The sequence below is a fragment of the Lichenostomus cassidix genome, chromosome 3 (genome assembly GCF_008360975.1).
Source record: "Lichenostomus cassidix isolate B80296 chromosome 3, HeHo_3.0, whole genome shotgun sequence".
NCBI lineage: Eukaryota > Metazoa > Chordata > Aves > Passeriformes > Meliphagidae > Lichenostomus > Lichenostomus cassidix.
This window is the reverse complement of record NC_139483.1, coordinates 31965507-31993495: the sequence shown is the minus strand read 5'-3', so window position 1 is coordinate 31993495 and position 27989 is coordinate 31965507. Positions and strand designations below refer to the sequence as shown.

Genomic DNA, 27989 nt, shown 5'->3' with positions numbered 1-27989 from the left:
TCTTCCAACCTAAATGATTCTATTACCTTTTATTATCCCTTCATAATTTCTTTCTCCATCTGAAAAAATCTGCAAAAAGCACCACATCTTGACTAACCACTGGATCAAAAGGACAGTAGCATCTATATGGCCAATATACAAACTGAGATGGTACAACATAAGGCCACCTTCTGATTTTTAATAATGATACTGCCACTGCCTTTTAAGGACAAAGACCTAAGACTGCCCATTAATAATCAGAGCTATTCTGCCTTTGTGGACCTCCTGCCTCCAAAGAGGTGAGGGGTATCACACATATCCGCACACAAATGTCCTCTCCTTCACTAATTGATGATTTCACCAGCTAGCCATTATGGTGGGAACCTTCACTGGGGTTTGAGGAAGTAGGTACCAGCTCCCAGTGACACAAAAAGTCAAAGGAATATCACAGCTGAGTGCCTTTACTGTGCTGGTTTGGTAGACACACTTCCAGGTCAGATAATATCTTTCTGATGCTTCCATATTCAGTTTTATGCAAATCAGTTGGAGGTAAAGGTAAGCTGCAGAGCAGCATAAAGTGAATAGCAGATTTTGGGCTTATTTCAGTCAAATGCTGTGCTGTGATGAAAGATTAGATTACTCAGCCAGGAACTAAAAATATATTTTTAACTGAGTTTTCTTTATTATATGACAGAAGTCTTTGGGAGAAAGGCATATGACTCAGGAATATCAGTAACACTGCCAACCTCCTGCCGCCACTCCACCACTTGGCTATGTCTTGGTTCCCACTGATGGCCCCTCCCAGCCAGACTCCACACTCAGCCCTGTGCTTGATGCCAGGAGACCAACTACCACATCTCTCATTCGCTCACTAGACTCTCAAAAACCCCTCTCTGTGCCCCTTTCTACCCTGTGCTACACACTTGGATAGGGTCCCTCAGGAGGGTAACCTATTACTTACACTTTAATAATCTCCTCTTCCACAACACCTACAACAGCTTGAGAAGGGGTATCTAGTATTAGACAGCACATGGGTTGAGGACACCACTACCAAGATGACTAATAATATCTCATTGTTTCTTCTTGCTTCCTATCTGTCTGGTCTTCTTCCCTGTGGTGGGATTATAAATGCTCTGGACAAAAAAAAAATTCTAATCTGAATTTACACATAATTTAACAAAATGGGTCTAGGCCCTGCAAACAGGAGTCCTGGAGCTCCACAAAAATAAAAAGTAAACAGAATCACAAATTACAGTTGCTTTTTTAATAGGTTGAAATGACTGCTAGAAGAAAGTTCTATGGTGACTTGCTTCTCTCTGATAGAAATCTTTTGCATGGGGATGAATTTAGTACAAGCATTGCTATGTTATTTTGAGATTAACAATTACCAAATAACAAAAATCCACACCAAAAAAAAAAAAAGAATATATATATATTTTGAAAAGTAAACTAATCTTTGCCCAAACACAACAAATACCTCTCAGTGACACAGGTTTATAAGACTACACACAGAAAAATAATAAATGAAAGAAAGCACAGAGACCATATCCATTCATTCTAACCCCCTGCCACCTGAAAACAACCTATTTATTCAGGCTGGCAGAAAATTTTTCATTCCAGCTGTTTCTCATGTCTAACATGGGATTCAGCAAAACAACATATTTCACAGAAAGAACATTTCAGATTTTCATCAGAAGTATTGGTCTAGTTTTGATTTTGTTTGACAGAAAACTGAAGAGGAGATGCAGAGGGAGAATGAAGGGAAGCAGACTGGGGAGCAAACTTTACTAGAATGGCCTTACAGTAGTTAATCTTAGGGCAGGCATGGAATAATCCATTATTTCTGCACAGAAGGCCTTTTTGCTGTGTGTTTGGCTTATTGTTAGGAAGGACACAAGAGACTTAAGGACTATCTTTTAGAAAACTATGGGATTTGGGGAAACATCATGTACAACCATCCAGAAGAGCAGCACTCTCTCTCTCTAGGTAAACTCAGTGAAAGCAATCTGTCACTCAGAATATGATGATTCAAAAGTAGCAAAGAGAGAAGAAATGATGCTCAAGCTGTGGCAGTTTATGGAGCAGGATTGTCACTCAGCCCAAAGGAAAACTCTCAAGAACTGACTCTACCACACTACCACTCAAGATCATCTCCCTCTGCCAGCAAATGCAAACCCAAAGTATATGGATAAATTATGACCCCTAAAAGCACTGCTGTTAATATATTTACAACAGGGTCACACCCTTTTATTTAGCATGAGGAGGAGCTAATGGAAACGAGTGCAACAAAGAATTTGATCCTTTACTTGTTTCACTTTGACAATGCAGTACTTCTGCCAGGCTCAGTGGTGTATCTAACATCAAAATAAAATGCTGATTATGCAGTCCCACCATTTAATTATTAATATAATCTTCCTGCTTCTGTGAAGCTGAACTTCAGATTTCAAATAATACTTCTTCTGAAGTCCAGGCTGGTACAATTTTGATTTGCAAGGCGTTTTGTAAGAAAAGGCATGAAGCATGCAACCTCAATATATATTCTCTCTTATTCTCTTTGTCAGTTTAGATGCTTCACTGGGGGGGTTGTACCCATATCCATCCTAACTGAACTGCTAATTAACTTTTAAATATATTGGTGATAGGCAGGTCTTCCTATTCTAACTTTTAAAAAAATTATATGCCTACACATTACAGATAAGAAGTTCTATAATTTTAAATAAACCATTGTCATTAATTTTGCAATGAGAAGTAGAATCTTCAAAATTTCTAATAGAAGTGAAAATATAAAATAGCAACTGTTTGCTTGCAAATGCATTTTTGAAAACTGTGAAATTAAATTTACCCTCAAAGTCTAAGCTTTGATGTACCCAACTTCCCATCCTTCATATCTTGGATAGCCAGCTTCCCTGGAAAACTGACAGCCCTCAAGCTGACACGAAGCCAGGAACACCCAGCATCTGTGCCAGGGCTCACAGCCCTGTAGGAGTGAGCCTGCCTTCAGGCAGCCCATGCACAGCTGTCCCCTGTAGTCTCAGAAATCCACAATCCTTGCCAACAGCCATCCTTCCAGTTCTGGTGAACCAGACTTTCCAGTAACAAATTGTCATGTTAGAAATTGCCCAGACCACTCAAACACAAAGCGAAATAGAGTTTTATCACACTAGATTGCTGGTAAAATGCTATTTAAATACAAACCTGAAAGAAAACCCTAAATGATTGAAAACAACATTTAGTTTCTCTGAACCCACTTCCTCCACATGGTTCACATTTTAAATACTTATAACCCTACAGGAAACACTATATGAGACAAAATGCTGAGAAAAGTAACTGTTTTTTAGCACACTCCTATCAAAACATATCCCAACCAAAAGGAACAGAACACGTATAAACAATGAAAATTAAAAGCAAATAAGCTGGAAATTCCATCACCTCATCTGAAGTTTTCCCAGTTGGACAGATAAATTACATTGTTATCCTGCAGTTATTTACTGATTGTGCCCCATACATATTAAAATGAAAATTGTGCTACAGAGCTAAACTGATGGGAAACTTTGATGAAAGTATACAAGCTTCAGGTCATAATTATAAGGTGATTCCTAAAAGAAACCAAAGAGGGGAAGAATTAAATTGGCTTCCAGAAACTGCAGATTAGACATATTTTTGGTAATGGAAATGCAAAAAAAAATTTCATTTTCTCTAGTTTGACAATATGAAATAACCTAATTTGGTTTACAACTTTGAAGAAGCATGTGTGTCAATGTGTTAAAATCTCTTTGTTACTTATATACTCTGACAGTTTCGGGACAGCAAGTCTAAAGTGAACAGAAATATCCTCCTTCATCATGTGGGCTGCAAAATTTCAATTTTACTTAGATATCTGGAAATCCTGGTGCCTCTTCTGCTACGTGATCTTGAGGAAGAAACAAATCACAGGTCTGTTTGGGCATATTGCAAAACTGCTTCCAAAGCCCTTTCCACTGGAAACCGGTGGTGAGAGGAACAAGAAAGGCTCAGATCAGCTTGGAATGTTTAGACAGAGCTCTGTTTGTGTCTCTGTGTGTGCAGACCCTTTTCTTGGGACATGTGAAAATCAATAATCAGGAAAAGTGGTCATGCTGTCCAACATGGGAGATGAGCCCCTGTTTCCAAGAACACACCATTCATTATTCCTCAACAGAATTTTTATTCAGATGTAACCTGTCCCAAGCACAGAAAGTAAGACTCCTGAGAGGATAGCTTCCATTGTAAAACTATTCCATAGCAACTTCTTATAACAATGAACAGGTTCAAGTTTACTCATTTTTCCCCCACTAAAATCAGAATATGCACCACCATTAAACTTTTATAAGATCATGACAGATTTTTACATTTCTTCCCACCTACCAGGCCAGAGGAAAGGAAGGAAACCCCATGTGGAGGGAATCTCTTTTCAAACAGGCATGAAACCAGTCATAAAAGTAATACCATTGTTCTTTGAAAGGAAACCCTGGAACTGCACAATATAAGAAAGTGAGTATTCAAAATCAGCAGTGAAGATTCTGAATCCCATGCTACGCTCAGCAGTCCTATATCACACATGGCAATTTCTCTTCTAAACAAAAACTTCCACCAAATTCGTTGTCACTGCTTAGTATTCAATGAATATGGAAAAGCCACGCACACAGATGCTTGCATAAGAAACTACCTTGATTAAAGCAAACTGCTGTTCTCAGCAACTGCATGCCCATATTCCCAGATGTAATATGCCAGGCTCTCCACTTGTAACAGGGAAAAAGGAAGGGCCACTCAGACAAACTACAAAGCAACAGCAAACTATATACCCACCTCCTCCACAGCCTCAACGTAAGTGTGCACCTAAACAGCATTTTAAGAGGGAATGATTATGCAGAATGGGAGGAAATAACATGACAGAAGGAAAAAGCAGCAATTTATCTTTATCAGCATAGGTTTTGTTCAGGTAAATGTACTGGAAGAAAGCCAGCAAACATGAGCCAGAAGCAAATTACAGTGTGTCCAGCCAAGCCACCAGTCTGGAAAGCAAGGGGATCAGGAACACAAAATATGCCACAGCAAGCAACTGCTATGGAGTTTATACACAGCCACAGAGACCAACTGCTTCCGAAACCTGGAATGGATATTACCTCCTGGCAGAATGGACATTAACTCCACCTAGTAGCACTGTGGTCCCAATACAGGTGCATTAGTGTAGCTGGGCTGTGAAGTGTGTAACTGCTGCACAATTAGGTCTGTCCGTGTTAAGTCAACTTTATAAGAAATTCACTTGCGTTGGGTAACTCAAGATGTTAGGCCTTTTTACACATGTTCAGGGACCAACTTACAGTAAAGCCAACTGACAAAGGACATGGTTTTCTCATTCCCTTAATGTTTTGCACAAGGATAAAATCTTCTCCCAAAGAAAATAAATGTTTTAGTGATATCTGGCCTACCTTGCCCAAACCAGGGGTGTCTTTCACTTTGCTGACTGCCCTCAACAAACATGGTGGTGCAGGGGGTGGGGAAGTCTGAAGAATACTGCTGAAGCAGGTAGAGAAGAGAGGAGATTCAGGAACAGATGATGCAGAAGGCCTGTGCTTCTTCTTTTTGGAAGACAGGTTCAATTTCTGAGCAGCTCTGTGGGAAAAACAACAATAGTAAGCTAAAACAACCTCAAACTCATCAACGAGAACAAACAAAAGTATTTATCAGGTTACTATTTATGTAGGCACTCAGGTTTGACCTCATTGATCCCAATAGTTTTATAATTCTTGCTCTTCACTCATTAGTATTATTTTAATGCCATTGACCATGAAGTTGCTCCAAATTTAGAGTCTGCATTAAGTACGGTCACAATCAGGCCTCTGTCACTATTTTATCTGCTGAATTAATTCAGCCTGCAAGGAAGTTCCAAACCCAAATCAATGAGCTATATGTCAATTTCTGTTTTAAAATTATGAATGGTTCACACAGAATTGTACCTCATGCATAGGTCTCTTATTAGAAAATGAATACTTGTGCAGAGTTAAGTTAGTAATAAATGCTCAGGTGAATCTGCTGAGGTGTAAGAAGCCTTGCACTAGTTGTTTAAAATTTTTATCCCTTCTTAAAACATAAGCCAGTCTAAAAGCTGAACAAATGGTGACCAATGAAAATATTGCTGTTTGTGATGAGATGGAGACAATCATACAAACTCCAGTTGTATTAACCACTAAGCAGAGGAAACAGTGAAGACTGTTCTCAATAGCACAGTATTCTCAGATAAGAATGCTGAGTTTGTATAGACTTTGATTAAAAGGCTAAACTTTTCTGGAACAGAAACATTCAGTACTTTTGTTTTGCAAAATGTTTTATTTTGAGAGATAATGCAACATTCAAGTCTTTGTTGCAGCTGTTTTGTACCAAAACTTGTGCATCCTGCAGTGCCCAGGGATAACATTAATATTAATCATGCTGTCCCATGGCTTCCCTTTTGCAAAACTGAGCACTTTAAACAAAGCAGGTCAACAGGAGTACCATCTCAAAGGAGAGGTGGATAGAACAATTTTGTTTGCTTTGGCAGACAAATTGGGACTTGAATAGGCATAAAAGTAGTCTGTGCTGACAGTAGCTCTCCTTACTTTGCTGAAGTGTGTCACTCAAGAGCAATAACTCTAAACCCTCCTAAGTTTTAAGAAGCATTAACTCCATTACTGGAACAAACTGGTATCAGTTTATATTTTCCAACTCAAAACTCACAAAAGTAATTACATCATTTTATCCAAAGGAGTCAGGGAACTGCTGATCAACAGCACACTGTGTGCACCACCAGTCTGTATTCTTTTAGCTTATGGCAAGTGCAAAGCACTTCCAGATAGATTTGTTTCTAATAAAAGAAAAACAATTGGAGATTTTAACTGACCTGACACAGAATTAGAACTCAGAAGTTTCTATACCACCTCCTTGTCCTTTCTCTTCACTCTGACCTAAAGATTGTAGTCCATACCCTGTCCCTCTCATTTAAGCATAGACTTTCTTTTTCATAGAAAACATACTTAAAATGCCTTGGTCAAAACCTCTTTTCCATTTCCTGACAACATTTCCATGGTTTGAGAGGATTCAATTATTTCAGCTTCCACACTGTCCATCACTAATACTTTTATGAAGTTGTCCATGCTGAATCAAAATATTCTGTACATCTTCGTTTCACTATAAAATTATTTTAAGAGATATCTTGTACTATGTGCAACAACCAAAAATGTAAATGTTGGTCAGACACACTGAAAGCTTTACCCCTTGTGGTCAAGATTATTAGTCCAGTCTGAACTACAGGCAGTGGCTCCACCCTCTATGGTCATCCATCTGGTCCCACTGACTTATCCCCTGGTGAAAATACATTTCCTAAAAGCTGTTTCCTGGATTGACTGACAGAGCCATTATCCCTCTTGTCACTAAATGCTTCTCCAGAATTTGCTGTTCTTTTTACAAAGCTGACAATGTAATACAAATCACTTCTTGACCCAACCAGGCACACAGCCGACATTTTCTTAAAGAAAAAACATTGTTGGTGGTACCTGGCCTTTTCAAAATCACGGAACTGTATTCTAGTTTGACAGTTATAACCTTTGAGATTGCATTCAAATGGAATAACCTGCATTTTCCTTATGTTTTTGGCCTGCGACTGGCAAAATGTATGAAAGCAATAAACTATTTCTCACAACTTCATGGGGTTCTCTGTTTTTCCCCAAGGAGAGGAAATCAATGCACGGCAGGCTAGAAAATCATTTACAAGCCCTATCAGACTTGACTGAATTTTGATGGGGATCAAAAAGGCAATAAGCGTCAGGTAATTCCCAGAGGATTTAACTGGGAAGAGGAGGATATTTTAACCACATGTAGGCTGCAATATGACACAAATACATAGAGTGTGGCTTTCTTGTGAGCACATTTGCATGAACAAAATCCTTCAGCCTGGGTGGCTAGCACTCCTCCAAAGACAGCTGGTCATGCCAGCTGATACTGATTTGGCCCTGTGATCTAGCAGAAGAGGTTAGAAATTCTCATACTTTACTTTTCCAGGCAAGTCAGAGGCCTGGCTCTCCCATGCAGACTCTCTGGACCACCAGATTTCTCAGGCAAAGCACCAGGCTGGACCCTGGGAGACCTGAGGTCAGTGCAGCTCATAGCCTGCCCAGCTCCAGAAGCAGCTGTTTAGGCTTTGCTCTCTGTGCAGGAGCCAGCTATTTCATCTTTTTCATTTAATATCTGTATAACAGGGCTCTGATTTCCATTTGAGACTCGGCATACTGCTGCAGTAATGATGATGGCAGCGATGGCAGCATAGCTTTACGTTTGGACAATAAGCTGATCACACTCCAGGTTATATTAGCTCCCACTTGAGCCAAGTGATATCAGCTATGGAATATGCAGGGGTGTGCAGGGGGCTCCAGCAACAACTTCCCCACTGTGTGTGGTATGGCTGTGGTAGGGATTGTGTCCACAGAGACACACAAGGAACTTGATCCAAATTCAATTTTCAAAGTGCATAATTTAAACTGCATTAGACCACTGTGTGGACATACTCATTTGCAACAGAACTGTCTTAAATGTCATTTTATTGAATTACCTTCCAAAATAATGCATATTTCATCCAGTTTAGCTAACATCCTTTGGATTAACACCTTCAGATAATTTGGACTATTTCTTTCCTGAGAGTCCTGATGCAAACAAGCAGTTGGAGACTTTTTTAAGGCTTACAAGATTTCTGGCAGAAGAAATAGTCACAAGATCAAGAGCTGAAATTGCAGGAGGGGTATTAAAAAGCTGATTAAAGTTCAATCCAAATAAAACTAATACATGGCCCTGGCAGGAAAGGGGAACTGCTTTGAAAGTCCACCTGATCCATAGCAAGAACTGCGATCATTTCTTGAAAGGACATTCTCTGCTATTTGTTTTTTAAAATAGAAGTTTAATAATGTATATTTTTGGGCAGTCAGAACAGTTTTCACCTCCCACCTATCCAGAATTGGCAATATATTTTTCTCCCTTAAAACTCCATAAGTAGGCTGGGATTTTCAAATCCATTGATTGTAGAACTAACTCTCCCCTATCCTGGAAGCCAATTCATGACTGAGAGGAACTTTCTGAAAGCTGAAGATGCTCCACGTGACTCGCTGAAGACATAGAAATAAACGAGCTTCGAGGTAATTCTGAGATGCAAGGGGGCAAAGTATGCTCTTTGGAAACTTGTTTAGAGAGATGAATGAACATAAACAGATTAAAAAATCCAATTTTAACACAGAACTAAGGCACACCTAGGAGTGGCGCAAAGAACTCTGCTGAGTTATCCATACTACTTATAAGCAATACAAGAATGAACTTGATTAAATTCCTTAGACAAAATAAAAGGCATTATGGAAAGCTCTGTAAATACCTTGCTTAGAGAAGTCACTGGGGTAATTTCTTACAATAAAACATATATAAGGAAACTCCATGGGAAGAATAGTTTGAAAATTCATGGCTTCTAAATTAATGCTGATAAAATTCAAGGGACACCTGTTTAGCCTGATAAATGTTTTTTTCACCAACACATCATCCAAGACAAAGTTAAAACTTTAGCACTGTCAAAGTGAGGTCAGCAGGCCCACTAGATTCAGAAGGAGTGGATATTTAAAATATTATTCACACTTGTGTCAGCAAAGATTATCATCAATGAGTAACATTGACACACTTCTTCATAAGTTACATCTGAAGAGATTTCCTTGGGGGTGTATCTCTGTATAATTATTCCTTACTGGATGTTCATACTACACCATTATGCATCCAATACTTATTACCCTTGAAAACAGAATTCCAGATCATAGAGGCTATTGAGTTGGCACATCTGTTTCTGTGTCAAAATAAAAACTGAAATTTCATTTTCATATAGTATTTTCCACAGAGAAAATTACTCTCAAGCAGTGGATGCTAAACAGCCATGCATTAACTAACTTTAATGTAAACATTTACAATTTTAGTTAAAACCAAAAATCTATTTTTCTTCTTTATGTGGAGGCATAAATTTCATTTTATAATAAAAATATTCTTGGCTGGGTGCACCAGTCAAGGAGTAAGGTATGAACTTTTATCAGTGCAAGGGATGTTACCAGAGGATGTGCTGCTCTGACAAGACCAAAGTAGGTTAATCACCTTCCCTACCTTTACTTACCCAAAACTGTGTTGCCTGCTGTATCGTAATGTACATCGGAAAACAGATGGAAGTTTAGTTTGGAAATCAATCTTCTGAGCAACTCTCTAAGCATATTTGTACAGCTTTATCACCAGTTATAAAATAGACCTGTACCACTGATCAGCAGTGCTGGTTACCCAGCACAAAACACTTGTATCCCATGGTCTCAGGCTAGGCACCTATAAGTAAGTGAAAGACACCATTATCCAGCCACACCCTCAAAACTGCTGCTGTCCTCTTTTTTTTTCCTTTTTTTTTTTTTAACCCAGACATAATTCCTCCTGTAGAAAAAGCAGAAATTTTTGACTGTCACCTACAAAGTAAAATCTATGTATTATTTTAATTAACTGACTGTGCTAGTTTCAGCCGGGGTAATTTTCTTCCCAGGGGCTGGTATGGGGCTGGGTTTTGAGTTTGTGCTGAACGCAGTGAAGATAATATAGAGATGTTTTTGTTATTGCTGAGCAGGGCATACACAGAGCCAAGGCCTTTTCTGCTTTTCCTACAGCCACCCACACTGGTGAGGAGACTAGGGGTGCATGGGAGGCTGGGAGGTAACACAGCTGGGACAAGTGACCCAAACTGACCAAAGGGATATTCCAGACCATATGGCATCATGCTCAGTATAGAAAGTGAGGGAAGAAGGAGAAAGTGGTGGAATGTTTGGAATGCTGGTGTTTGTCTTCCCAAGTCATTGTTACATGTGATGGGGCTCTGCTCCCCTGGAGATGGCTGAACACTTGCCTGCCCATGAGAAGTGCTGAATTAATTCCTTGGTTTGCTTTGCCTGTGTGGGGAGCCTTTGCTTTCTCTATTAAACTGTCTTTATCTCAACCCACGAGTTTTCTCATGTTTACCCTTCCCATTCTCTCCCTGATCCCACTGGCAGGGGAGAGAGTGAGCAGCTGCCTGGGGCTTGGCTGCTAGTTGGGGTTAAACCACAACACTGACAGAATGCCTAAGAAAGGTATACTGGAATCCTGCCATTAGCTTTGATTATTTCCAATTCAGAAGTTTGCCAGCATGGTTTCCAAATGTATTTTTTTCTTTGGGTAAATATGTTTATGTGACATGAGTTATCATATCATATAAAGGTCCTCATGTAGCTGGAAGGTAAAAACCAAAGGGATACAGCAAATTTACAACCATGCAGATTCCTTTTCTGTGAGAAAAGCCAGTCTTGATTTTCAGTCAAACAGGGCCACTGAACAGTGTTTCCTCCAGGATCTTTCATTACTGAATTATGTCACCTCTATGCTGCCCATCCAAACTGGACATAGTGCACTAAATGGGTTGTTCACAGTTCCTAATTACAGGGATCTAACCTACCTTCTCTTAAGTATCTCCAAAACGGATTCTATTTCTTCCAATCACCTGTCTAGGTGATGCAGAATCAGTAAGGCAACATTACAGACAAGCTGACCTGAGTGCTACCACCAAAAGGGGAGACCCCACACCTGCCACTGCCCTGTCTGCATACTTCCTTTCCCTCTCTTGCTTCTTTCCCCACATTTATTTTGGCTTGGCTGCTACTGCTTTAACCTCCTAAATGAGCTTGTGCCAAGGGTGTTCTAAATCATGCTTATTTGACATGGTTCATACTCCTGAATTACTATGGCAAGGTCTTTCCCAGCCTTAAAATCTGAGGCATGTGGTGTGAAATGTGGTTTCATATAAATCTCATATTTCTATCTGGAGGGCAACGAATTGGCCAGGAGCCATGGCTCCCTCTGTGCCATGCCTTACCTTGCATCTTCTAAAGCAAAGAGAAGAAAGATGCTTTAGAAGATGTTTAACCAACAAGCTAACAGCTTGTTCTTCTGCACAGGGCCAGGCTGCCTCTCCACCATCTGCTGCAAACCCAGGGTACCACCTGGGAAGCTTGCTCCAGAAGCAAGAACAGCCTCCTAGTTTTTCTTCATACCTCAACATGGAACCGGTTTTCTCACTCGGAGTGAAAGCAAAAAGACAGAGTGATAAATGTTGCAGCTGGCTTGCCATGTCCCTTCTCAGTCCCTCATTCCCTGCCTTCCAACAGGAAGCTACAAGCTATAAACAAGAATCAGGAAAACTTTATTCCACTTGAATTCTCAGGGTGGCCAAACCCAGGGCTGTGGTGTTGCAGCCTAAGATATGCAAGGAATGAAATAAAAATCCTCAGAGGAACATTTTCAGATTTGTAGTTCCAGTAAGATTCTTAGTATTTGCGTTTAATTATTTTACAATGCCTTTAAAATCTGGAGATAATTTGAGCTTTCTGCTTATTCTGTAGAAGGTATAATAAACATTTCTCTAATGCCCAGTAAACACTTGCCCCTTATTGTTCTCTTTATTTTTATGCATGCATTCAATTTCATAGCAACAATAAAGCTGTCCCAGGCTGTAACTTTCACATCTTGGGTGGTAGTTCAGATATTTTGGCCACAATGCCTTAGTGACTGCACCCTCCCCAGGAACTGTACTGTAACTGTCAAGAAACTTATTATTTTTAACTTTCTAAATTCTAAAAGAGTCAAAATAAGACTTCAAACTTTATTCAGGAGAGATCTTATAAAAGCTGAGGCACAAGGGCAAATGCAGTGAAATTAACAGCATGGACATGCTCTTCTGTCAGCTTCAAAGTGTAAATTGATTAGCAACAGAACTGCTCCTAGATTGCACCAAAACAAAGATTATGAATATGCCTGCAGACTAACAGCTTAATGAGACGCTCAAAGTTCTATACAAGTATATACTGTGGGACAAAGGATTCATATTCTACACAGCTATTATTTGAGGGAAACTGCTAGGTTTAGAGAAGGATATGGCATAATTTGAAACAAACCCTTTCTCATGTCATTCCTGTTTTATTCACAAGAGTCTCTTCACCAGATAGCACTGTATTCCAGGCGAGATCTTTTTATCTAACCTGTAAGTTCCTGGAAAACTCTGATTTGGTGACAGAGGTCTTTCTGCCTTTGGCCACTGGATCATTAATTAGCACGCATGCATAAGAGCAATGCTGGCAAAAAAAATAACAACTCAAATGAACCATCACATTTGGAATTTCTACAAGAGATTATGGTCTTGTCCTTGAATAGTACCCATTACAAAAACTACCTCTTAGCTCAATATCTTGATACATTTAGTTAGAGAAAAATAATTTCTGATTTCTTTCCTTTCTTTTTCTCCTCATTCTCTTCTCCTTTTAGTATGGTTCCTAAATTTCAGGCATTACTGACCAAGGTAATGGTCACAAACATGATAAAAATTACCCAATTGACCTTTTCTGCTGTGTTATTGACTGCAGACACACATAATCCACCTGCATTTTTAGAGAAAAAGAATGATTTTGGAGACCAGCAGAAGAACCCAATCTCAAGAAAAATGCTCAGCAATCAAACAAAGAAGAGAAATCACTAGTCAATTTTTTTAAAGAATAGGTAAAGGTTGTTTCTACTATTAATCTAATTCATTTTTCTCTCTGAAAAATGCTTTTATGAAAAATGTTTTTAGAAAAAAATGGTAGTCAGACAGATGACAGTGCTCATATTATCTCGTTCTTGGAAAGCTCTGAGGATCAATTGGATATGTGTCACTGCATGCTTAATGCATGAAGCAAGATGACCCATTATACTTGGATGAAATAAAATCAGATGTTTAGCACTAGTTTAATGTGGGAAGAAAACCAGATATATTTACTATCACTCAAATTAATTCAAAGGTAAGAACTTATCAGTTACCACCATGATTACTTGACAATGCATTTTTAGACCAGTGTAGCCTTAATTTCAGTCACACAGAGCTGAGAGCAAGGGCTCTAGTATATTCCAAGGAATGGTCAGAAACAGGCTCCATCCAGCTCAGCCTTGGGGTGTTAAGAAGTATACACAGTAAATTTATTTTGCAAGGCACCAGCATTGTCACTAATTATAAGGAAGGAGATGTGCACTCTTTTATCTTTGTACTGTTACTGTGTAAAACAAGAAATATACACAGATCTGTCAGTCTTCAACTGCTAGCTGTAAAAATATTAGGAGTAATAGATGTACAGTTACATTGCCTTCTCGTGATAGTTCCCCAAAGAATAGCTGGCAGATTTTCCCTGTGTCTGAGATAACACAGGAAATACCAAACCATTGGACTGGACTTCTGGTTAGTTAGCCCCTAGTTGACTCTCCTCACAAGCAGTCATGACAGCTCAAAAACGTGACTAACATGAGCTTTGCAATGAGGGGCCCACAAACCACTGGCCATTTAATAACAGTCCTTAAAATCACATAAAGAAAATTCTTTAGCTGTAAGTTTTATGGAGCTTATACGATTACAGTTATTCTATTACCTTGAATGCTAAAGCCTGACCACATACTGTGCAGAAAGCTATTCTGCTTCATATCTGTCCCATTCAGCAAAAACCTCTCATAACACCAGGAGGAAAAACAGCCAGCACAGAGATTCACAGTCCATTTTGTCATTGTTTAACTTTCCGGTTGGCAGAACTATAAAAAGGTTAAAAGGCAGGTATGTTTTACAGGGAGTTTTGCCTCATCAATATTTTTGAGGTCAGCACATTTAAAATAACACCAGCATACAAATGGTAAACTATTCTGACAATGCAGATGCACTGAAATTCAATGCACTTAAGCCCAGCTCTGACAAGCCATCTCCTGTCACAGTAAAAAATATTTCCTCTAAGAGTTCCTGTTAGTTTTGTCTCATACTTATTTAAGTCACCACCATGAGATGGTGATAATTCTTTGAGACAAGTTGTTTTCAGCTACTGGAGACTATAACCATTACTATATATAACATGCTAAGGTCCAAGTCTGAAGTCTTCCTCTTAGCAGACTGCACACACCCTAAAATCAGTACAGTCCCAACAGATTATAAGCTAAGTAGACAAAACAAAATAAAGAAATTTTGTGATCCCACCTTCCGAGAGATAGGCTGAAGCATAAAGAAATTAATGAATCATGGGAAATAATAAATTAATCTAGATTTTCTCAGCAAATTCACACAAATACTTAGAGTGGTTTTGGAGGTGCCTAACAGCATCCCCACCAGTGCCTACAAAGAGGGTACCAAGATGATGGACTTGTGCTCCATACCAGCACAGTAGGGAAGGAGAACAAGAGCTACTGGGCATATGTTGAAGCAAGAGTTTGGACAGGGTATAAGGAAAAGCTTTCACCCTGACGGCAGCCAAGCAACATTGTGCAGCATTTGTGCTTGGGGAAGTTTAAGATCCAAATGGATGAAGGCCTGGACAATGTGTCTCACCTCAGAGCTGAGCCTGCTTTGGGTAGGAAGTTGGATTAGAAACATCCTGAGGTCCCTTCCAATCTCTGTGATCCAATGATACAATGAAAGAAATGTTACTGTAAATCTGAAAGCAATAAAATATTATGCTGTATTTTTTCTTTCAAAATGTACTTTCTCTGAAAATTTTCAACAGAATCATTTGGCATCAATTTCAGAAATTTATGAAGTTCAAAATTAAAGCTTTATTTTTAGAATATTAATTTAAATACAACTGGAGAAATGTCGAACTACAAATTCAAATTGAAAATAGTAACAGCTACTTCTTTTTTGCAAGGTTTTTACCAAAACACATTAATTTTTTTTTTTTATTGTTTACTTTCTGCCAGGACATTAGCTAATCAGCAGAAGCTGATGAATTCAGCTTGAATGCAATCCACGTTTCTTGTGGAGAAAAAAAATTGACGCAAATTTCACCCACATCACCTTCAATGTTTTGTGATAAGACCTTCTCTCTGCATCTACTCAGGCAGTAATTCTACACATCACTAAATGTCCTCATATCCTACCACTTGCAGGGGAAGTCCCATGTGCCCAGCCTCTTGCAGGAATGCTCAGCATTCTGCTGGCTTGGACCCATCCTCCTTTGGGAGCTGACCTTAATATTTAACCTACTTTAATCATGCTGCAGAATGAATTATTATGAAAAATTATGAAACTGGAAAACACTATTAGTGTTGGCAATTACTGATATTTTAAAAAACAATCTTTTTTTTTCTTTTTTTCTATTTCCAGTAAAGTGAAATTAAAAAAATCCATGAAATTAAATACACCACACAGAGCAGTAAGGCATTGCCAGAAAGAATTGAACTGTACAGCTGTGTAGCACAAGCACCAAAAAGCAGAATTTATGACATGTAAAGCCTTTAATCTGCAGCTTTTTGCTTATTACCTGTACAAATCTCACTGAAAGCCAATTAATTTTCAGTCTGAGGGTACTTCTCAGACAGTTGGACATGCTGCTCTACTGAGCAAGTATTTGACATGCATTTTTTTTCTTAGCAAAACCAAATTTTTGAAAATATCTCTAGAAGTGGAAAAATAAGTTATTTACAATGGCTTAAAATTTTATGCAAAAATGTTTCTCTAAACTCATCCTGCCTCATATAAAGAAGGCAGGAAAATGCATTTGCTGTTTGATTTTACTTGGATCTCAATCTCTTTTGTGATCTGTTGAGAGCGCCCATATTCCCATATTTGGAGCTCTGTTCCACCTGAATGAAGTGCCAATGACTCCTGTTCAATATTGCTAAAATTCAGCTGGGAGTGAGGGATGCAGGGAGGAGGGATATCACAGAAATTAGCAAGTCTTGTCTGCTCTTCCAACACCAAAGGGACTGCAGTTTCTTGAGTCTCCTGAGTCCATGGTAGATATTACAAATACAAGGGGCAACATTACTCAGAAAAATCTTTTTCCTCTTAAAATGCACATGGCCCCCTCTAAGAATGAGATAAAAGCTGTATTTCTTGCTATATTTCTTTTATACCAGACAGAGGACAGGAGAAGAAGAGAGCACTTTCTGCATACAGAAAAAATTGAGTATACTTTGTTTTCCAGAGCAGATGATACCAAAGAGATTAATCCATTTCTTTTTCCCTACTACAGCCACCTGCAGCAAGGTACAAGCAGGCCAAATGCTACCTCACCCTGCATTTGCAAAAAGAGAAGCCATTATTTTCCATTCTGGAAATCTGATCATACTCACACGTTTCGTATATTGATAATTTTAAATAACCTAAACTGGCCAGAAAATAAAACTCAGAATTTAGTTTTCAACATCACAAGATTCTGCTCTCACTTGAAATGCTTTTATCTGATTTAAAGGAGAGAGGATGGAAACCTTATTGACTGGGTAGTGTAGTTAAAATTAAGCTGACCAACTGATCTGGCATGTCTGCAGTTGCCTCCTTGTATTAAAGAACTCTCCACCTCCTTTGCAGGAAAACATATTCCTGTTGAAAATTTCATTCTGTCTGGAAGTTATTGATCCATTTGGGACTTATTCAAGTTTATTCGAGCTGCCTAGCTTTATCAGTTTAGGCCTCCTGGGCTCATAACAAACCTCTGCAGTGTGAGGAGCCTCAAGCAGACTCTCCCTTCATGCTGCCACCCTGATTCTTTTGTGACCTAGTACCCCCCAAAAGTAGGTTTCAATCAGCCCTCTCTAAAAGGCCTCTTGCAAATATCAGTATATTGTAGCACTTTGGTTTCTCACAACCACAAAATCCCCCTGCACCCTCTCACTGAGCCACAGAGTTTGCAAGCAGTCCTCTAGCTTTAACAGGACGCATTAGACTCGCAGTGAAGAGTGGGGCTCTGCAGCTTTCTACACAGCCACACAGGAGGTCATGCTCTCAGAAATTAGGTTGTTTTCGGTAAATCTTCTGTTTTATTCACTTGCAATATCCCCATAAAATGTGGGCATCACTGAAGTAGCCTCTTCAAGTAGTCATTCAAGAATGAATGTTACAACTCAGAAGACTGACAAATATTGGGGGGCAAGAGGGCTTTAAAGTACTTAAGCTTAAAGTAGCTAACAACACAATCTTTTTACACCACAAGAAATATTAAATTTCTAAATATAAACTTTATTCTTCTCCCTGATATTGTGCTTCAGTGGGAAGGCAATAGACATACACTGTCTGTCCACAATGCAAAACCACTGCAAAGCTGATATAGACCAACAAGCCACATAAATACACTTTTTTTTACCCCTGTCTAAAGTTATCCCACCATAATTTCAATAGTATGTTTACAGCAAATAGCCTTAGTGTGAAAGTATTTATTCTGGTCAGTTTAGTCCTAAACAGCCAGGGGAACAGGGAAATACAATGTAAAGTACTACCTAGTGATAAAATTGCAATTGCTCAAGAGCAGCTGTAGTGATACAATTATTTTGGCAAGAAGAAATATGCCCCCTAACAAAAATTGTTGCTTTGTATATACGTGAACACACACATGCAATACAGCCAAGTTCACTTTGCCCAGTACAGATCAATACCCACACCAGCCCTGCATGCACAAACCAAAGAAGAAAAGCACTGTGGGAGCACAGGAAAGAGAATCAATTCGGAGCCTTCTTAGCTTGAGCAAACACCATCACACTGCTTCACACCTGAGCTGGGACAGCACAGCTCTGCACCACACAAAGCGAGTGGCCACACATCTCTCCCTTTCAGTCATCAATAGCACTGACTTCCTTTTTCCTTCATTTCATTATGTTCTCTTGTAACTGTTTTCCATCTGTTGTGTTACCTGCTTTTCTCTCTGTCTGGCTACTGCCACATCAGTTCATTTAAACAGGTACTATCAAAAACACAGCAGGCAGATGAAATGCATTCACCTTGTCACCAACAGTCCAACGCCAACGCAGGGGTGATGTTACAGTCCTTACTCTACCATTAGCTCCTGCCCACTGCACCAACTTGGACTTTCATTTGCTGTTCTGTTCCCGCAGCTAGAGAGCATTTATGTTCTTCTTTGGATTTATTTTCTGTTCTAGATATCTATCTCTGAAAATGAAGATATGGAAAGAAGACCCATTGACAGTGTGACACAATTATTACCAGGAGAAACAGTGTATCTGTGGGGTCTTTCTGCATGGTTATATTTCACACATCTAACACTGCAAGTAGACACATTCTGATCACATTAAATTCAAATCAATCATGGAAGGGGCAGTTTCAATGACTCTCCAGAGATATGATTGTGCTCTGAAGCTCACTCAGGCCAATCTTAGGGCACTTGTTTCTGAATGTATGATAAATTTGCTCTGCAAGTTCAATTTTGCAAGGACCCAGGCATCTCCTATGGTATGTGATGCATGCCATTAGCTCCCATTGAGACTAATGGGACCTTAAGGGGCTGGACAAATTTCAGGAACAGGCATTTTCTGAATTATAAAAGCAATTTCTGTCTGTGGACTTGATCCAGTACCATGATGTATGCCCTGTATTATTGCTGAAAGAAAAAGAAGCACAAAATATTCATTCTCTTGAAGAAGGAGATCCCAGAAAGCCCTTAAGTTAGAATACAAGGCAACCAGCTCATGCATGGAGCTCATCTATACAACTGTTCAGAGACTCCCAGGAAAGTTGGCTGGTGGGGCAGCCAGCCAAACTGGGGTTACCGTGATGTGTGTTAGGAGGGCAAGACATGATTACACTATCATTATTTACCAAGAAAGATACAGAATTTTTTCAAGCATGACTAAATTGCATCTGCCCTTGAACACCTGGCTGGGAGTAAAGCTGGCTCACAAGCACAGGGAGGCTGGCTGCCTTTGCTGCAGATAAACTCGCTATCATGAGAACTTCAAAGAGCAAGGCATTTAGTAATTAAAGGAGTATAACTACAGGGCATGTGACCATGCCATTTTCCCTTCTCTATCTGATGCCGCAGGAAAACATGCAATCACAAAAACAAAGCCTGTTTTCATGTTCTTTTCTACCAAGACTAAATAAGATTATAGCAGAAGCAGAGGGACAGTCACACAGACAGTGCTGTGATATTGTGAAGCTGGTTGGGGGAAGAAAAAAAAAAAGCACCAAATCAAAAAGTCTCTCAGCCGTCTATTTTAAGGAGGCACCTTATATAATAGGAAGCAAGCCCAGTTATTTTGGATTCTTGAACACCGTCTGTCACATTGCCACAAGCAAAGGAAGCATAAAGAAGTATGCAAGACCATTTGAAGACTGTTAGTTTTAATTAGTCTGTAATAATGTTGGTTATATAAATCCTTGCAGGTTGAATTAGAGGAAGAAAGTGTCACGAAGATTAAGCCGACATAATATCTAAGTCATTCCAAAGCTAAGGGGAAAACAGATCTTTCTTTTGCAAATGACAAGCTCACACATGAGGGTGGCAATCAGTGTGTGGTGTTTACAGGCACTAACCTAACACTGGTTTGAATTCTTCAGGGCAGGAATACATACTTTCGGGAAGGCAAGGGACTGCTGGCTGCTCCTTGGCAAAGGAGCACTCTTCTGTCCAAAAGCTACCGAGTGGAGCATCAGCTGTCCATGAACAATTTAGCAGAACACTAGAAGGGTCCCTCAAGGTTGTGGTAGACCAGCTGGCTCATTAGCCACTCCCCCAGACTAGCCTGCAAGTGCTACTATGGTGCCCAGAGCTAATACACCTCCTCTTCCTTTTCTCCCTTCAAGAACAGCCACATTTTACCAACCTGATAAGAATTAAAGGAGGAATTGTGTGGACACTACTCAGGTTAATGGAGCTTTACCCCAGCCAACCACTGTCTGCTTCTCCCAAGGCTTTGCAGGTGTATAGATCAGAAACAGCCCATATCCAGAAAAAGCCACATAGAAATTTTGCAAACCTCAAGAAAAGTAAACATAATTTAGGCATTAGGACTAACTGTGCATAACGCATCTGGGGCAAATTTTCAGGAAATCTAAGTTAGCTTTTCTCCAAATACTTCTGTGTGAATTCACTGCAGCTGGTTCATGGAGAGTTTGAAATTTGTCCCACTCTTTATCTCAATTATATACAAAACTAAAAACTTCCTAATCCATTAATGACAGCTAAAATAGCAGAAAAAAAGATGAAAGTTAGGTCAGCTAATAAAAATATAAATAAAATTGGAACAGCAATAACTGAATATTACTAAAGGTTAATATTATGCTTTACCAGTTTTTACCCATTTAGTTCTTGGTATGCTGACACAAAAAGAGAAAGAACCCTTTAGGCACGTCTTATGCATGTAATATTAAGCACTCCCTTCACGAAAGAAACATCTGTATATCTCAAAGTCAGGAACTTCTCATACTGACTAATGTCTAAACCAAGGAAACATATTGTTTTGATTATACCTTTTAAATGGGCATATTGAAACTTATAAAAAAGCAAAGAAGGTAATAAAACTCCTCCGCTTCCCCAGCCAAATAACTATAATCACATTAATTATATTGCCTTCCATTCCATCGTTATCGTTACTACATTATGGTTAGAAAATCAAATGCAAGAGACTTTTCTTCGTGTCTGATAATAAAACAGTTTGCTCAGATGTTCCTAGTTAGAGCTGTAGTGCCCTCACAGAAGTACAACAGTAGGGAGGTGAAGACAGAAAGCCATGAAGTTCCCCAAATCCAGAGATGGTACAAAGCCAGAAGGAATGGCAGTTACAATTCCCTGGGCAAACACTACTACTGCCTAACAAACTCCATCTGAGAAGGTGTCTCGACTGAATTTCACAGTAACTTCCCACCCCACAGGGTACCTGCTCTAGCAATACTTTTCTCATTTATAGGAGGTTTTGAATAGCACGTTACAAACTTCTCCCTGCAGCTTTCTGAAAGAAGCTGCATCTGTTTCTCTCTTCCATGCTATCCAGCGTGTAGCAGTGGCTATGAAAGAGCAAAACACGCAGCATGTGTGTAACTGGGCGAGACAGAGAGAGATGAAAACACCTACTGGGACCCCATCTAACCAGTAACTCAAGAATTCCCTTGCAGAGGGATGAAAAGGTTAAGCCTTTACCCCTGTTTCTCTATACACACATGCACAAAATGTAATTTTTACCTCTGATATGCAATGAGCAAAATAAAATTTACATAGCAAAGTACACATACACATAAATAGACATAGCACATTCTCTCTTGTATACATGCAAACCTTGTCTGTTGGAACAGCTGATGGAAAAGGCATGTCCAATTACTTCAGTGCAAAAGCCAAGGCTCACATGTAACTGCCAAGATGAACCATAGTTCCCTCTGCTGCCCTGCTGGTCATGGTTTGTCATGTTGGGAGAGCAAGCACACCCCTGAAGGGCTGCCTTTTTAGCTTACCAGTGATCCAATTTACAACACTGATCCACAAAGAGTTACACTGGCACAACACCCAGAAGAAAAGGGAAGGGAGGTCAGTAAAACTGTGGGATGAAATCAAGATGTAGCCAGAAGCATGAAGAGGAGTGATTCCATTTGCCTCTCTATTTTCCTGTGCCTCCATGGTCCTTTCTTTGGTCTTCCTTCCAGCTGTTGCCATAATATGACTTCCAATTTCCTTTCTCTAACTGCAGTTTGATTTAAGAGTGTTTGCAAAAACTCTTCTGAGATTTTAGAATTACTGTTGCGTGTCTCTTTATTCAAATAACAATGGAGCCTGCTCCTGAGGACCTGAGGTCCAATTTTTCATTACCTTGCAAACTCATTACTTGTTTGCACCTGCATAAAATTCAGATGTTCTAGCATTATAAACTCAGGTGGCCTCAGTATAAATGTTTGCACAAGAGGCAGAATGTCAGAACAAGTGAAGCATGCCCTCCTGGCAGCAAAGAGACACTCCAAGCAACACTGCACTATCTCCCTACAGCTGGAAGAAGCTCCAGTGATGGCATTTTTTAAAGCTCCCAGTAATACCACATCCATCCAGCACACACAGCGAGCACACTGCAGTCTGCTCCGAAGAAAGGCATTGCCAGAGGCAGCACCAGCACAAAGGGGATGCGACTGAGAGCAGTGTCAGGAATATGTCCCTAAGGGACAGCGGGGAAGCCACATACCCTCAGAAACAGTTGTATCTTAGGCAGAACTATCTCAAGGACTCGATGCTGTTTACAATTTCTCTGAGGCTCCCTTCTTTTCCAGGTAAAAAAACAAAGTGTAGCAGTGCAGCCCAACAGAACAGAGTCTGTTCAAAGCAAAAATTGAAGATCCAATCAACAATAAAAAAAGATATTATCATATATATTATTAAGCGTGCAAGGTGCTTGTGGTGCTGATGACATCAACTAGTTATTTTTTTAAATCAAATAAAATAAATAAAAATTCTTTTAAAACCCTTAGAATTTTTTTTAACCCTAAAATATTCTTCAGTTTTTTACTAAGCTTTTACATAATCTCATACTTTTCTGTGAAACAAACTGAAGTAAACTGGTTTTATAAAAACTTCTAAAGGTTATCACTGCCTCTAGTAAAACCAGACAGATACTACATAGGACAATTCAATTCTAGTACATTCCCCCACTCAAACCACAGCCTTGTGGTTCTTATGAACTCTCTTCTTGTTCTCTCTCTCACACTGGACACAAGTGCTGAGCCCAGAGGGACAGTCATCCCTTGTCCCATAGCTCTGCTCCTGCCAGTCCAGCCCAGGATGCTGATGCTGTCCCTTGCTGCCAGGCACACTGCAGGCAGTGGCCACTCACTGACCAGCAGGACCCCAGGTCCTCCCCTGCACAGCTGCTCCCCAGGCAGCCAGAGCTGGCCTGCCGTGGCACAAGGGCAGCTGCATCTATACAGGTATATCTGCCTATATGCTTTGCAATTTGAACTGATTTCCCAGAGGAAAAAACTCCCAAACATCAGGGAAGAAAACCAGGTCCATGGATGTGTTATTCCTTCAGTGAGCATAAGGGTGGTGGACCCCTACACTTTCTCTATTCCCTCACACTACGATTAAGATTGCTTCAGTTGTGTGTGTGGTATTTTTACAGCCAAGTGTTTAATACAGGGAAAAGTCAGGCTCCCACACTTCTTGAGGATGATTATTCTAGGGGGTAATAACTGAGCTCTCATTCAGGAAATTGTTCCCAATATTGAGATTAAGTTTTTCTTTGTTTTATTTCCTCCATTTACTTATAGCTACAACTCATCCTTTATGCTAAATAATTCTTCCTCTCTCTCTCTCTTTGTGGGAGTTCTACCCCTCAGATATTTGTGGGCTGTTCTATCCCTCAGGCCATATTAGTCACCACTTAGCCAAACTATACTCATTTAGTCCTTTTTATTAGGACTGGTTAATTATTCTTAATCCCCTTCTCTGAACTCCCTGGCTTCCCAGTCTCTCTCACAACATTGTAGCCAGTATTCCCCACGCTCCTGCATCGGAACACTGCAGAGAGGAACTCTCCTCTCCTCATCCCAGTGTTCCCGGAAATATAGAATATAGTTTAGCTCTTGCAAACTGCATCTCTTCATCCCTATGTCTTCGGCAGTGTTATTGCTTCCCAATGCCAAATCTGGCTTCCCTTACTCACACAGCTAGCCCAGCTGGAGCAAAGCCCACAAATAGGATTAAGAGTTGGCTTTCGCCTCCATCTCAAACTGTGTTCATTTCTCTTAAATACTTTTTTTTAAATTCATTGCTTTCTCAAGGTTCAGTACAATATTCACTGCTGCAGTAATAAAAGGGCCCAGTTTTGCATGGCTTTTTGAGAAGTTTCAATACTATCTAAAGCTACTGAATGTTAAGCATCAAATACCTAAAATCTGGCTTAAACACTATTAACAACATATTGTCCTCAAGCAAATAAGCTTGAGAATTCAGAGACTGATATTTAGGAATGAATTTTCTTTCAAGGAATGGTATTTTCAGTGCTGCACAGTTTCGTTCCAATAACAAGGTAGGTATAATTATGTCTCACTACTGCCCTAATTATTTTTAGAATTTCAATGATTCTGTCACCATGGGTGCTTTCAGTAAGTTTTGGCTGCAAAAAAAACCCTGACTTTTAAAAATATCAGCAGTGCCCTGATGCAACTAATGCCCTTACTAATTGGTTAGTATTTCACAAAAACACCAATTTTGAGTATACGGTGAGGCACTGCATCACCAAAATAATGTGAATTCACTGCTAGTATCAGTGATTTTGGCTTACACCACTAAAGGCTCTGAAATGCTAAGGAGAGGACACTGAATCGCACTGACACAAAAGACAGGTATTGAGGCAAGGACTGGGGAGCAGGTACAGCACATATCTGTAGGGTACATCTTATCTCCCACAGAATGCATCCCTCTCAGTGGCTAAAGCATACCTTGAGAGAGTAAGTACAAATTCTTATCCTTTTCTCCACCCATTGGGAATGGGATGCCTTATAGCCTTGGAGAGGTAAAGAAGGAGGGAATTGGAACTGACTTCTTTGCTTTGCCTTTGTGTGAAAGCAAAGGTGGATCCTGCCCTATTTCTCCCACAGACTTAGCACAAGTCTACATAAATGAGGCTCAGTCAGAGACCTCTCCAACATAAGCAGTGAGAGAAGGCAAGCCACAAGCATGACAAGATGAGAGATGGTGACATAAACACTCATCTGCTGAGCAGCCCTGGTGGTTAATAGAAAACATTTATCAGAAAAGCAACTTCCACTCTTAGAGAGCAGCTTTGGCTGACAATAGGGGGCTGTATCTTGTGCACAGGTGTCCTACTGAAATAATAACATAGCTACTGAAATAACAGTCTCTGACTAGGATGAAATTATGAAACACTACCTAAAGATACATTTACTAGATCCAAATTTAGCTGACAGGTCAACATATCTTTTGCCAGGTGCTATGACTTCAGAGTGTGACAAAAAGGTGATAAAGCTCAGAGGAGCCTTGGCTACTTCAATGAAGAACTTTGTTTTCCAATGACACTCTAAAAGTTCTCATCACTATTTAAATAGTGGGCCAAAAGATCAACAAAATAACATTGGCTGGCAAAATATTCTTTCTCTAGCAGGAACCTGACTGCCCTGGCCATTTATATTATGAAGTCCAAATATATGTCAGTGACATATCCTGTGCCTCTGCTCACTCTCAGTAACCTCTGACTTACCTTCAGATTTATGTCACATTTTATCTTTCCTGTACTAGTGTCTGTCTCTAAAAAAACCTCCTAGAGCTTTTTTAGATCCTACCATCCATGCCTATGAAGTTTATATCCAATTTGACTGGAGTTGTTTATAAGTATGATGTGTCAAACTGTAATATAGAATTGATTTATCCAGCAACGTTTCTATTGCAGAAAGCTAAGTTGCAGAAGTCCTTTTGAAAAAGGATCTGTGCTTTGTTGTCGTTAAAAAGAAAAATAGGATTTTTCCAAAACTAAGACTTTTGTACTGTCTAAAGTTTAGAGGGTTTTTTTCACCATTACTGTCAAAATTTTGGTCAATTTGTTTGCTGAAAATCTACTATGAACTAGATTACTAAATAAAGACAGTTAGACCTTAGAAACAGAAAGAAAAGTAGTTTGATGCTGTTTACAGCTTAACATATTCTCTGCAGTTGAAGCACTACAATGGCAAACCTCGGTACTAAGGTACTAAACTTGGCACTAAATCCAGACTGCTGAAGAAATCCTATTCCAACCCAGCTGAGGACTTACATGACAATATTCCTTTCATTTCTACCAGGTATTTCTTCCCCTGCCCTCATCTTTTAGGGAACCAACAATGTGCTGCTGGTGTTGGCCAGGAAGACACTGTGCCCCACATGACTGGCCAAGCTGGTGATGCACGGATTGCTGCTTGAACCACATTCAAATGAATCACGCAGTGCTGTACTGGAAGTCAGAAGATGTGTTTATGCCTGGCCCCCACAGAATTCCTTGCATTTCCTCAGAAGTTATAAGCTGCTCATCGTAATGAGGGCAGTGAACTAAACAAGTGTGAACCTGATCCAGAAGTTATTTCTGTTCAGCACGAACTGCTGCTTAACTCACCAACTCTCTGCCACTCAATGTTGTGCCAGCATACATCCTGTCTTGCAGAAACTCTTGACCTTTTGATTCTACTTTGGCTCTGCCTATTGCAACGATGCATCATTTGCTTCTTTAGCTGAAGCAGCTTTTGCTTCACACAAGCATAGCTCTGATTTGGCAGGCATGACCACAGCAATAGCTAGTAAATCATGACAGTGCTGTAACAGTGTGACCACCTCGGGGCTCCTCAGACATGCTGTCCTAAAACACAGCCCATAGCAGACTTAGGACATTTTGCATTGTGTGTGGGTATAGACAGCATTTCATGCTCACCAGTCAAAAGCCACTTGAAAGCTAACACTTATGGATCTCGAACACCTCTTAGTGAAAGAGGCTGTTTTATACTTTCTGCTCAATAAGATGACCAGGATGTGAATAGGAATACTCCAGGGCTAGGAAGATGTCAGCCAGAAGTACCATGGGGAGCCTATCAAAAGCCTTTGGGTAAGAAAGGCATTCCATGGAATGAACATGATTCATGAATAATTAGATTAAAATTTTCTGCTGACAATCCCCACGAAAGATAAAAGAAGTGAAAAGAAAGAGACACACAAAACTGTATTCTAAGGAAACTAGGAAAACAAACAGAATGCAACCTAAGGCAGTGCAAGATATCTAATTGTCACTTGCAAAACAATACCTCTATTCCATCTTTCTTCTTTTTTAATTGGCAGGATCTGACGCAAATTATTACAATAATCTAAATTCATTTACATTCTGAAAAAACTGTAGGAAAAGAAGGAAGTCTTACAATGAGTAATGTAGTAACAATCAGTGGAGACTGTTTAGAGGAAGCTCTTCTAACTATAATCTGTGGAGAACATTATATTTAAGAGTTTGTCATTAAAATTGATATAACTTTCATTTGCTAATGCCTTTTATTTGAAACAGCAGATACACTGTATGACTAGACTGAGTCTAGCTTCTATGTTGGTTGGGTTATTAGTGAATTCATCAGGACTACACAATTCATTATACTGTGTGAGTTTCAAAGGATAAAAGTGCTGTTTGGAAAAGGACTTTATATGTAA

The 27989-nt window shown here is 39.6% G+C and overlaps 1 protein-coding gene across 1 annotated transcript in view; it reads right to left on the bottom strand.

Annotated features, from left to right (window-relative positions):
• Positions 1–27989, bottom strand: part of KIF26B (kinesin family member 26B) — a 293798-nt gene that overhangs the window by 110892 nt on the left and 154917 nt on the right. The window contains exon 5 of the mRNA XM_085055178.1: positions 5427–5610. Coding sequence (XP_084911304.1) covers positions 5427–5610 — 184 coding nt within the window. The remainder of the gene's footprint in view (positions 1–5426; positions 5611–27989) is intronic.